The 13,714-nt window shown below is 39.4% G+C and overlaps 1 protein-coding gene across 2 annotated transcripts; it reads left to right on the top strand.

Moving 5' to 3' along the window:
• The first annotated feature begins 312 nt into the window (after positions 1–312).
• Positions 313–13,297, top strand: rer1 (retention in endoplasmic reticulum sorting receptor 1). Of its 2 annotated transcripts, XM_083976367.1 has the most exons (8): positions 313–418; positions 2,267–2,348; positions 3,088–3,192; positions 5,975–6,071; positions 6,389–6,467; positions 10,854–10,989; positions 11,306–11,360; positions 12,800–13,297. In XM_083976367.1, exons 2-8 carry the CDS (start codon positions 2,268–2,270, stop codon positions 12,808–12,810), a joined length of 564 nt encoding a protein of 187 aa, XP_083832493.1. In that variant the 5' UTR covers positions 313–418; position 2,267; the 3' UTR covers positions 12,811–13,297. The 2 variants fall into 2 exon arrangements, with proteins under 2 accessions (XP_083832493.1, XP_083832492.1); XM_083976366.1 differs by having other exon boundaries at positions 11,306–13,297.
• Positions 13,298–13,714: the final 417 nt, after the last annotated feature.

Here is a 13,714-nt window from a genome sequence, read left to right as displayed (position 1 = left end):
TAACTTCAGTGTTGTTTCTCAAAATTGTGGAATTAATTATTAAAATATTGAGGTTTACCTTCCTTTAATGTCGCACTTTAATTATGTCTAAATGTATCACTCTAGGTCTCATGTAGAATGACACGTAGGCCTAATATTCGTGGAGCTGGCCTTACATCTAATAAGACATCAAACAAAAAGTTTTTTTTTTTCTTTATATGTTTTACTCAAGCTGAAACCCATTATGGTTCTTTCATGTCCTGTCTTGCCGACACCATGGTGGTCGACACTCAGTGGTTCGTTGCTTTCGGAGATCGATTATTCTGCCTTTCCGTCGAGTCCTCGCGGAAGTACTGACGTGTTCACTCCGGTTTGCACGAGAGGTGGCTAGTTTAGCTAGCTAGGTAGTGCCGGGTAGTGACAACAGCGGCTGTATCAGGTAAGGAAGGACCGTCATTGATTATTTTCACCGCAGTTGCAAAAACAACAAGGAGACTTAGAGATATAACGAAATATTGAGGTACAAACTGAAAAGGGACTGATTCGTTCTGTGAAAACTGATGTGGCTACAAGAGTTTAGTTTGTAATTTGGCTAGCTGGTTAGCTGTAGAGCCTTTGGCACCGTAATATCGTATCACCGGAAGTGAGTTGTCAAACTATCGAATTCATTGCTGGTACTTGTAGTTCAATATTTTCCTTAGGCACATTATTTGAAATGGAGATAAAACGAGTCGTGGACTACATTTGATTTTGCTAGGTTTATACGCTCGGATTTTGGGAATTGTAGTTGCATGAATCCTTTTAACGGCCGACAGGGGACAACTGAGGCTTTACTAAAACTACACAACCCAGAGCAACTGCAATTTGGGCCAAAGGGCAAGGTACATTTGGGTAGCTTGTTAGCAATTCATACGGCTAATTTGTAAGCTATCGTGAGTATTCTCAAAACAATATCACCGAAGAAGCGACAGGAACCACTACTGCATCATCTATTTCTATCGCAGCCACGTTATAGTTTTCTCCAGAGCGTCTGTTTTGATAATATTGCGGTTTAGCTAGCTTCCCGGACGCCTAACGTTGTTAGCTAGGGAGGCAGCTAACGTTAGCAAAGCAACAACCTCGAACAATTCAACACGGTCCTGCGTTTTTGTTAAGATGAAATACGTGTTCATTCATGTTTAAATTGCACTGTACTCGCAACCTCAACATAGCACAGTCAGGATTCAATTGTGTGTTACGTGACCTCAAACGGTAACGCAAACATTCAGCTATCAGTTTTTACCCAGAATATTCACGATCGTGTCGTTATCAATTCAATGGATTTTTGATAAGTTAAAGGGTAAAGGGTGCAAAGGGAGAAGCAATATTGTTAAGTGTAACAGAGTCGTTATCAGATTTCGATGGTTTGTCTGTGTTCTCTACCCCATTTCCTTTATGTCAGCAATTAACACAAATATCATTCTGATCTTTCTGGGCACTAGTCAAGTCGACCGGGCAAGTATTGGCAGTCAACACCATGTCCACTCCATTAAAAAACATTTTTTATTTTTATTTTTTAACCAAAACAATATATGACACAGAGGATGGCACGGGAGTAATGCTCTTCACAGCTGGAATTGGCTAATCATGAAAAATAAACAATGGTCACAAATCTGAGTGCATTCCCCTATTAGCCTACCTAGATTTAGCAAATTGATTGTTTTGCCCGTACCTTTAGTGAAAAGCTGGCAAAAGGAATTGTGAACAAAACTACTAATATGTAGAGACAGGAATAACATTGACCTCTTCTACTGTTTCATCTATTTTTGGGACTACTTTCAGCATTAGAGCTTTGATACCATGTCATGTTTCTATCTTTATGGCTTTAATGACCTTAAACACCTATAATCCCTTTCAAAACTACATGGGCTTTTTGATTACCGGTATGTTGAAAAAGCCTTGCAGAAATGTAGATTACTTTAACACCTAATACCATATAGTGTATTTCTGAAGGGTCTTTGTTATCTAAAAATAATTTTATATTTATGTTAATAAATCTGTTTGATTTGTATTCCTATTTGTTGTTGAACAGTATTATGGATTATAAAAGAAGTTGTATATCTTGTCTCACAGCGAAAGCTGTGTAGCAGCTCAACACATTGCTCTTTCAAATGAGAGTGAAACGAACAGGGAACTACATCTTCGATGATGATACTGCCCCTACATTTTACGTAGTCTATTCCAGTCAATCAAGTTGGGTAACTTTTATCTGTATGCATTACTAATCAACACGTATCTTCACTTCTAGAATGTCAGAAGGGGACAGTGTTGGGGAGTCAATCCATGGGAAACCATCTGTAGTTGCTGCCTTCTTCACACGGGTTGGACAGGTAACATGTCCATTGCTTATATCATACACATCATTTGCATTATTAAGAATAAAACATTTGATACCTTGTCCTAAATGACAAATTGTATGATGATCATGTTGTATGATTCAACTGATCGTGACTGAAGTCACTTAGTGAATGAATTTAGCTAGGCCAGTAGCATTTTTTTTCCTGAAATGCTTGTGTAATGCTGCACCTGGTATCACAGTGCACATCAAGTTGCTTAAATTATCATAGACACAAAGATAACATTCAACACTCACAGGAAATATTTGCCAGTAATTGTAGTTAAATCAAAGAAACAGATAAACTGCAGGGATATCTTTAGGTTTTCGATTGAAACATTTTACTTTCACTTTCCTTCACATATTCCTCTTTTCTTTATAGTCAACATTATCATTCTGTAGTGTCTTTCCGTAACTTTTGTTTTCAGAGGTGGCATTAGTCTTTTAAAACTGCCATCACTACATTCTGATTGTAAGTGACAAGTTGGCGTCATTTTATCCAATGATTTTTTTTTTGTCAGTCAAGCAGGGAAAGACAAGGCTTCATGGAATAACACATATTCACATAACAATATTTTCCTTTACATTTAGGCAGAAATTAGGCCAATCATTGTCACAGGGTGTTCAGTCAGTTTCAGTAATATCAAAATGAAAGTGAAACAGCTTTAGGCTTAGTAGTGTTTGTTCATGGTTGTGTGATGGTGACATTTTGTTTTCGTTGCGCATTTTAACAGATCTATCAGTCATGGCTAGACAAGTCAACACCATTCCATGCAGCGCGATGGGCAGCCACTCTACTACTCATTGGTGTCTACCTGATCAGAGTGTACATACTACAGGTAACTGTTCATTTCTGTCACACTTGACATTTTAGTATATTGTCATTTGCACAGGGAAGTCAGAACATGTGAGCTCCATGAGACGTAGGTGTGATTAAAGTAACACAGACTGACACGATTTCGTTGTGGCCGACACATTTCCAGCGTCATGCCCGGTTATGAGCATCGGGAACAACAAACTGACGTGTAGTGTGACATAACTGGCGACCAGCGTACGACGCTGGACGCTGTATGTTAGAATTTTTTTTATTTCCTCGCCTAGTCTGACATCTCCTACAGCGTGAACCTTGATGTTGACCAATAGGATGACAGAGCGCTCTGAAGCATTGTTTACGCCCAGTGAACATGTGCTTCATGTGCACAATATTTCTATTTATTTATTTATTTTCTGTATCATTTATTTGTTTTTCAGTTATTATTAATGTAATGTTAACCCTGTTGTTTCTATGATTACTGCACTACTACTATCTATGTTTTGTGAATGAGTGATAAATAAAACAGCTTAAGGCAGTACGAGATAAGAACGCAGATGACGTCATGCATGTCATGAATCGTGATTGGTTTGAGTTCGGAAAGTCGGAGGAAACCATGGAAACATGAAATGTTTGTACTGATGAAGTTCGGCTTGTGGCTAACACGGAGCTAATGCTAACAGACACACACACACCATGGATCTTTTATAAGATAATGTAATACATCATGACACACACACGCCTTCGCGTTTTGGAACCTTTATTCATGTGTGTGTATGTCTGTGTCTTTGTGTCTTTGTCTGTGTGTGGCCGTATTAGCGTTAGCTCCGTGTTAGCATTAGCTCCCTGCTTAGCAAACACCGCTCTCTACCTTCAGCAGTAAACACAAGCACGTGTAGGGGGTGGAGGGGGTGGTGGCGGCGGCAAGTTTTTTTTTTTACGACAGTGACATGTGCCTCCCAGAACTGTGGGGGAGCCCCGGAGAGGGAAAAAAAGAGAAACCAACGAAGGAGCGAGCTATTTCCGGCCGACTTGCATAGTTCTGCTTTAACACACACAGGCCGGTTTCGACAACGTCTTCCTCAGTGTGCCTGAACACATGTTGAGGTTTACACATCTGTTAATATCCCCCACATTCTCCGTGAAGGACAGACAGTCAGACTGTCTTCTTCACCAGACCCAGGAACGGCTCCACTATCATTTCTTCTTCCTTTTAATTTTCGTGTCTGAGCAAAAGACCGCTATCACACAGTGCTACAGTATCCATGATTGACAGTTTGTTGTGACGCCTCCCCGGCGGCCTATGAACTCGTACAGCAGGGGTCATCAACTATATTTGTTGAAGGGCCAGAATCTTTCTCAACAGACACCTTGGGGGCCGGACATTCAAATAGGCCGGGATTGAAATTAATTTCACCTTTTTGCCTAATAATTTATTTGTTTATATTCTATTTTACCTGTAAGCTCATCATTTTCATTTATACATATCTTTTGTGTTTGGTATGATATAAAATGAAAAATCTTGACAGCTGGACTTTCAGATACTCCCACATGCTGGAGCTTTACACTGCTGACCTGCCCTGTGATTTTCAGCCTAAATATGAAAGGAGGCTGACAATCGGTTCTGATGATAGGCCTGCAAGTCAGTAGCCCTGAGTAGTCAGTAGTGTTTCTCTTCTATAGTACACATTCTACATCTCGGAGGCGACGTTTTTACACACACAGGCAGAGCTCAGTGGGAAACAGTAGGAGAGACACAGGCCGAGGGGGAACCGGGACACAACACCGGAGGGGGAAGTCCGCGCAGCTGTGCGCCATGGACGTGCACAAAAAAACAACAGAGTAGCATCAAACACGCGCTGCTACCACATCGTTTTTGGATTGTGAGCGCGCATGACACGCATCTACACTGAATGGGTTTGAGTGCGCAAAAGAGGCTACATCTGAACGGCCGCCGTACACACCCGGTTTAACCAAGGCGTCGGCCAAACTCACCCAGGCAGCTCTGCAGACAGGCAGGGAAAACCCTGCAGTCCAGCCAGCTCCCTGAACTTTCATGCACGTTGCTTTGGGTACCGAGGCGTTTCCTTATCCCAGCGCATTGACTTACAGGCGCACACTAACACTTTGAGCGCGTGTCTCCGTGTCCCAGCGCATTGACTTACAGGCGCACACCAACAGAGACCGAGAAATATAATAGTTACTTGTTAACTATTAGTTCTCAGTCGCGGGCTGGATTGGAAGGTTCGGCGGGCCGGATTCGGCCCGCGGGCCGCCAGTTGATGATCACTGTCGTACAGGGTTGTGATCAGTCATGAACGATGATTAGTCGGGGTGCCACTTGTAGTGTTGCCAGTCTCCCGACCAAGACACGGCAAGAATTTATGCCACTGTGATTGTTCAGTCTGACATGGAGACCATCGTGAAAGACAAAAAAATCGTGTAGTCTGACCCCAGCTTAACACTCAAAATTCTGGCTACACCCTAACCCAATAGCAAAGTGTGGTCAAATGTTTAAAAGCTTCAAATGTATATTTGTGTGGGCCAGTTGTTTGTTTTTTGCTCTCTACATTTTTATTGTTCTTTGTACACTTGCATTATATGTATCAGCCTGTTTGAACACTACAGTTCATATCCAATTCACCTGACATGATCTTTGTTTTTTTTATTTATCTTTATCTACTTAACTGTTCTCCTTCCACAAATTGTTCTTGTAGTTTGTATAATTTACATTAACAAAAGTGCACTTTAATTTACTGACTTTGCAGAACACCTTCTAATGTGGCGATGTTCCTTATTCTGCTTTTCAGGGTTGGTATATAGTAACATATGCTTTGGGCATCTATCATCTCAACCTCTTCATCGCTTTTCTATCGCCAAAAGTGGATCCTTCACTGCTTGACGAAGGCAAGTTGACTCAATTAAATTAGATACATTTTTTGTAGCGTTGTCATGATGTGTGGTGAGCAGCAAGTTACCTCTTTAGTCGCTACCCGTCTTGTGCACCCATGTTTTTATATACACACACACAATGTTACAATGGCATCTACACTAATGTTAGCTCCACATAAACATAGAAAAAAGAATTGTTTTGCCAACACGATAGTGCCTTCTGTCTTTTAGCTTGGATTTTGATGTATTATTAATCTTAATGCTAAATCATAATTTATTCTTCTGCAAGTTTATAAACCACGATATCATCCTTTGACCTGTATCTAATGCAGATGAGGGCCCGGCCCTTCCCACCAAGCAGAATGAGGAGTTCCGGCCCTTCATCAGGAGGTTGCCTGAATTCAAATTCTGGTGAGTCCAGCTCATGGTGTGGGTTCCCATCATGTTCATGCACAGAGTGATTGAAAAATAAATTCATTCAAATGTCCATAATGCGGTCGAAGGTTAAGTCGTGCAGAGCTCATTTGTAAATGAAGAAGTCTCCAGCTTCTCATCTTCATTCCCATCATCCATAGATCATCTTTATGACTTTATGATAAACGTCTAACTCCAAAAACCATCATTGGTGAACTAACCTTCACAGCCACAATTAAAATATCTGAGCCATTAAAAACTGATGTGTCAAGGCACATGCTATTGATTAATAATCAAAGCTATGGGTCTTTTAGTTTGTGTCAAACCTTGTCTCTCCTGTGTTTATGCAAAGTATGAGTCTTCGTGTCTAAAGCAGGAAGAGAGTGGTTTTGCATCTGTCAGTCTAAAGCTGCAATTTGTTTGGTATATGTAAAGATAATCTTTGACCCACTCTACTTACCATTATCTTCATCACTGTGCAAAAAACATTTGAGTTGAGTTTGGAAACATGAATGATGATTTTATTCTTAAAATTGTGATTACTTTTTAAGCTGTATTTGTAATTGTGCAGAACAGCTTCTTCAAAAGTTGTTTTGTAGACATACTTAGTTAACCAGACCTTTTGAAAATAAAATACAAAGCACTTACTAGAGAACTTTAAGAGGAAACACAGCATTAGGGATAAAATAAGCTGCCAAGAAAAATAACATATGAATATAACAATTATATAAATAGATAGTATTCTTTCTTTCTTCAGTGCCTCCCAGAATCTGCTATCACTAGGTATCCAACATGCAACACGCAGTCATTATCCATATTCAGCACCCAGGTTGTTTAAATGGCAAATACACTAGTCTTTTTTTTTTTTAATACTTTATTGCAGAATTCAAGTTCATATTCCAGCACATATCTTATCAGTCACTGGCACGTTCCTGCAACATTTATGACATTTTTTTGTGTGAAAAACATCAAAGGAAAAATGAAAAATAAATGGATAAAAATAAAATAAAATAAAAAGTAAAATAAGAAAATAAATAAATAAATAAGATACTAATAATAATATTATTAAGGGGAATATTAATAATAGGGGGGGGGGACAAAGACAGTTGGAGAAAAGAAAAAAAAAAGGGGCATAAAATAGAAACAAAAATACAATATATACATACACAAATTTGTTCTCTTCAGAGATCTAATAAACATTTCTTCAGGGCTGAAAACCGTTTATTTATTTATTTATATAATCAAACCACTTATTCCATCTCTTCAGACATTCTGGTTCTTGATTTCTGACTCTGTAGCTGTGTCCCAATTCAGGGTCTGCATCCTTCGGAGGGTGCATTTGAAGGCTGATTACGTCACAGCGCTGCGCGAAGGCTGTCCCAATTCGTCCAAATTCGAAGGGTCCTCCAAATGCAGCCTCCAAATGCGTCCTCCTTTGCCCTGCATTCGGAGGATGCATCGCTACTATCCTTCGCGGCCTCCCGTATCCCAAGATGCTTTGCTGCACCGTTGTTGTTATTAGCAACCTAGCCGTTAGCTATCGAACGTAGCAGCTCTGTGCTGTAGCCACGGTAACCCGGCTCTGCGGCCGGCTCGGAGGTGTGGCTGCCCGCTGCTGAGCTGAGCTCTGCTCTGCTCTGGCTGCACAGGTGAGGAGCGGAGGTGTGTGTGACAACTTTTAATAAGAAAGCTATGAAAACACATTACTTGTGCTCTTTATTCTCTATTCACTTAATAGCCTGAAGCCCCCCCCCCCTGGCTGCTGTTCAATGGTTTGTTTATTAGTATATTAATGATAACTGCCCTTGTATTGATTCTACTTCTTGAAAAAAAAAAAAAAAAAAAGGAGGAGGAGGAGCGGTAGAGCCGTTACAAGCGGCACTTTTAAATGTTTAAAGTCCGGCCGTTGTTTACGTTCGGCCGTTGTTTACGTTCGGATCAGGAAAGGCTCTGAAGGCTAGACCGTCCCATTTACCGACCGTTGATGCAGCCGACGGAGGAGCCTCCGAAGCCGTTGCCTCCGGAGACCGTGTAGGCTGGGTCCTCCGAAGGCTGCAGCCCCTGAATTGAGACACAGCTTGTATGTAATTTTTTCCATTTCCAGAATATTGTTTACAGTTAATTTCCAGTTATTAAAAGAAGGCGAGATAGATTTTTGCCAATTTCTTGTTATTTGCTTCAAAGCTGCTATTCCAAGTATTCTGTATAAATATTTGTCTTTTTCTTTTGTAAGTTCAGCTGGTGTTATTCCTAAAACAATGCATTTTGGTTCCAATGTTTTTTTTAATTGGAAAATTGAAAAGAAAGATTCTGTAATTTTTTTCCAAAAAGGTTTTAGTGATGGACAAAAATAGAAAATGTGTGAGTGGTTCGCATGGTGCTCCCCACAATTTCGCCAACAGTCTGAAGTAATGGATGTTGTGAATTTAGACTGTATTTTTAGAGTAATGAAAAAACGTGTGTATACCTTCCATGAGAATTCCCTCCAATATCCAGAACTTGTTGTTTTGTGTCAAATACACTAGTCTGAAGTGTGTGGTGCAGTGTTTTGAGGGCCACTGTCAAGAGTAATATGCACCTACAAAGGTGTCAGAACATCGCACATAGACTCTGCTCTTTACACACAGGCAGAACGAACTGAAAATGAGCTTCAGGTGTGTGGATATGTCAAGTAGAATATCATAGTGCAGCACACAGAAGGTCAGAGTGTGGTTTGTACTGCTGTTTTAGAGACATTCATGATGAAGTGACCTCAATCTGTCCACAGTTGCATTATGAAACTGAAGGCTCAATCATAACTCTCCCCGTTAGCCTAAAAATATGTCGAAGCTTGTTATTTGCGTTGCGACTTGTTTCTGGAGCTGAGTGTAGTTCACTGATCCACACAGTTTCTTTCTGGCCACATAATGAGGCAAAATCTTTTTTTTCTTTTTTACCCAGAGCAGATATGAGAAGGATTTAGGCACACTGATAGGAAAACATTGCTGTGAATGGTTCACGGTGAACCTATTGTTTGGTGTCTGACTTCTGACTTCAACAAACTTTGACAAACAAATTCTGTGTTTAAATATATTAAAGCAGAAGTAAGCGGAATATTTGTGTTAATATAAGTCTTAAATAGTTATATCTTCCGACAGCAATCACTTGTATAGAGTGTTTGGTTCGAAACACGGGTCTGTCAGTCACTCTGCTCTGCTGTAAGCCGAGGAGAAAACTTTCCTTGTATCCTACAACCTTTATCCAATGAGGAGAGAGAACGGCATAAAGGGGCGGTCCTCTCTGTGTGTGCAGCCAAGGGATGCACGTGCATGTGGTGACGTAGGGACGAGGGCGGGGACTGCTAACTCCATCGACTGGCAGGAAGTTAGCCAAAACGACCGGATCGCTTACTTCTGCTTTAAGGTTTTAGTTAAAGCAGAAGTGAGTGATCCGGTCGTTTTCGCTAATGCTGCGTTCCAGGCAGGCTTTTGAAATCGTAAATTACAGCTTCAAGTCACAACTTACGACTTTGTAGCGTTCCAGGCAACCCACTCGTGTTTTTCCGACCTGTTTTACCGGTGAAAGTCACTATAACGGCCACTCGTAACTTCTGACCGGTGAACTCGTACCAGATCGAACTGGTACCACTTCACGGTCGGAAAAATACGAGTTTCCTTGAACGCACCATAACAGTCCTCGTCGCTACGTCACCACATTCACGGCGTTCCTTGGCTGCACACACAGCCCTGCATGCCGTTCTCTCTCCTCATTGGATAAAAACTGTAGGATACGATAAATGTTTTCTCTTCGGCTCAGAGCAGAGCAGAGGGACTGACAGACCCGTGTTTCAGTCCAAACACTCTATGTAAGTGATTGCTGTCGGAAGATATAACTATTTAAGACTTATATTAACACAAATATATCACTCACTTCTGCTTTAAGTTTAGTTTAGATTTGATTTTCACCACCATGGCAACCTGTTGGAAAATTAACATGGGTGCTGTAGCTGTCTCTTCACCCGGCACTATAGAAAGAAATTAAAACCTAACCTGAAGTGTCTGCAGCGGAGAGAGACAGTGTGCTGTGTAGTATATCCACCAGGCAACCAAAACAACATCTCAGCCGTGGGAAAGTGTGTGAGGCTAATACTGTAAAGAGTCTCATGATGATAGATAATATCACTACTGGTGGCAAAATGTAATTTTGGCATCCCTACCACTTATGTATTTCGGACTGAAAAATGAAATAATAGTGGTGAAAATCAAATCTTAACTAAACTGTGAACATTATGGGCATTCATAAAACATTCAGTAAATGACTGAGCTATAGCTTAGGATGTTGTTGAATTATGCTAAACAAATGTGATTACACTGTCTTAACTGAGGTTGTTATTTTTCTTTCTAGGCATTCTGCGACAAAAGGCATCGTCATCGCCATGATTTGCACATTTTTTGATGCCTTCAATGTGCCAGTGTTCTGGCCTATACTTGTAATGTACTTCATCATGCTCTTCTGCATCACCATGAAGAGGCAGATCAAGGTGAAAAAAGACAAAACATATATTGGCTTACATTTACATGCACTGCATACATTAACAGTGTAGCTGTACTGAAGTCACACTTGTGTAATACAAACACTGTGGTTCATCCCAAAGGGTCAATTGGATAAGTTTTATTTGACTGCGTGTTTAATTTTGAGTGCCAGGTTTTAAGCACTATTTCCTTCTTTTTTATTTACTTGATAAAATCAGCAGTAGTTTTACTCTTCTATCACATGGGTTTAGTTAGGAAAACTGTTTTAGCACTATTTACAAATACCTGTTGTTAATTCCTCTTTTTCTTCTCCATCCACTCCAGCATATGATCAAGTACAGATACCTACCCTTCACACACGGGAAGAGGACATACAAAGGCAAGGACGACACAGCGAAACCTTTTGCTAGTTAAAACCTCCCACTTAGCCTTCCCCTCCTTCTTGTTTGAAATCTATCAGTCGCAGCTGGTGAGGAGAGACAAGGGTTAGAGATTTGTTTTCCTTTTTTTGTAAGTGGGACAGTAACATGAAAAGATAACATGAAAAATACGAGTTTGATCCATGGTTCACAGTGTTGGATGAGGATATGAACAGCATGGATCAAATTAGTTTGGAAATTTTGCCTTTGTCTATTAAAAAGTAGTTTTTCTTTTTGTTTTTCATTTTGTTTTGTTTTTGAGGACCCCAAACCTCATTTTTAGAGCTGATTTGCAATTTGTTCAGTAGTAGGTAAAACAAAATGCTGCCTTTTGCCTTTTTAACCCCATGGGGTAAGTATAAAGTCATCAAGAAGGAACCACACTGAAAAAGAATTATTTGCAGTGAAATGTTTTTTGGTAAATGTCCCCCTCCCCCTCCTCAATTATCTGATTCCAGTACATGTTCTTGTCCCAAATGAAATAAATCTGCCCACTTTTGATTAATATATTGGTTTATACTTATTTGTAACAAGTTATATACTGAAAGTCATTAGTGTTAAATAGCAAAATAACATGATGTTTAAGATGAAATCTGAAGACTATAATTTATAATTTCATCTTTTGTGATAAAAGTGTGCAGCTGCTCTGGCTTAGGTGTCAGCCAGTCGTCCTCTGTACTGAATGAAGACACGTTGAAGAGACTAGTCACATTACATTTGAATATGCATTCATGACAGGTAGAAGGGAAAAAAGGCCCATCACAATTGATCTTTTCAGCACACATTATGTTTGACTGATGTTTATCTTGAATTGGCTGCTAATATTATTATATTATTATTACCATTGACTTTATTTGACTTGTCAGCCACCCACATCAGTGAATGCATATTTCAAGGCGAATGTTACTAACCCTGACCCCTTTAGTTTCCTGTAGTCTGTAGTTTACCTTTAAATCAGTTCTTTCTATTTATGCGCCTTTGTAAAGTTTAACAGATGGGACACTACTGTGTTGTCGAGCACCCATATGAACCAAATTTCTAAATCATTTTTGGGGGCATTTAGCTTGAAATGGCAAGTTGATGAATTTGCTTTACCTCAGATTTCTACACCGTTGCGTGAATAATTATTTAAAAGATAAAGCAGACTGTCCTCAGAGTTCACAACCAGTATTCACGTCCAATTCATCATAACGAGGTCTAATCTAGTAATAAAGCAATTCTACATATACCCCAGTAACCTTTTCTCTTTGAAACATTTACCCATCTGTGTTTCAAAGTCTGGGGTCCATTCGATTTGTGTAGATTAGCTGTTGTAGTTCTTTATAATCTGTGTTTACTTTGAAAAAAAGTTATGGTAAATAGTCATTCCAAGCAAACTGTTGTTCTCTTTCTTTTGCAGAGGAAACATAAGAAAACAGAGATTGAGAGCTTTTATTAAAACAAATGGATGAAGTGGGTGGCGATCACACTTTCTTTTCTATTAACCTGTTGATTTTTTTTTTCTTTTTTCCATTTTTATCACAATGCTGGGGATTATCTGTCATTACTCAACTTTGATCAGCACTGTAGTAAGGGATCAAAACATTTTCCTGTAAAAAGTTTTTGTTTCAAAGGATTGTCTGGAGGATTTGTATATATCTATATATATATATTTTAAAATATGAATTTTTTTTTTGAGATTATTTTTATTTTTTGTTTTTTTTTCTTCCAACCACCATACTGTTTCCTATTTTAAAAATCCATTGAAAGCAGAACTGGTTAATTGGGTTCTAGATTTGATGAATTAAATATCTTTCTCATGGATTGCATGTTCTTGTTTTCTTGTGCTACCGTTATTAAAAAATAGAGTTTAATAGCTTAAGTGTAATTTTTTCACTCCAATGCTATTAAAGAGGCTGTGTCCCTTCAAAACTATATTGGTGTCTTCCCTTCACATTTTGACCTTGATGTCATATTTATTTATTTTTACACTCTCACAGTGCCTTTATTTTAGGTATAACTTAATAAGGGTCATTGAATCATGTCATTATATCCTTGGCTCGTGTGAGTGTCCCTGCACTTCCTCGTGTCTAAGTAACCACCACACATCACCTTCAGGAGCACCTTGCGTTTTTATTTGTATTTCGGCACTTGTCTGTGTTTAGTCAAATTCATTTCAGTACAGTTCATTGTTCACTTGACATTTTCCACTTAAGAGGAATGCAAGATAAAGTGCAAAACTGATACCAATGCAAATTAACAGAATTGATGTGTACCATTTATAATTGGCCACTTTTAGTCTTGCAAACACTGACTTGTCAATATCTCTGTTCTC

This window comes from Trachurus trachurus (genome assembly GCF_905171665.1).
Source record: "Trachurus trachurus genome assembly, chromosome: 7".
Taxonomy (NCBI): Eukaryota; Metazoa; Chordata; class Actinopteri; order Carangiformes; family Carangidae; genus Trachurus; species Trachurus trachurus.
The sequence above is the reverse complement of the archived record's forward strand: the minus strand, read 5'-3'. Positions and strand labels throughout refer to the sequence as shown.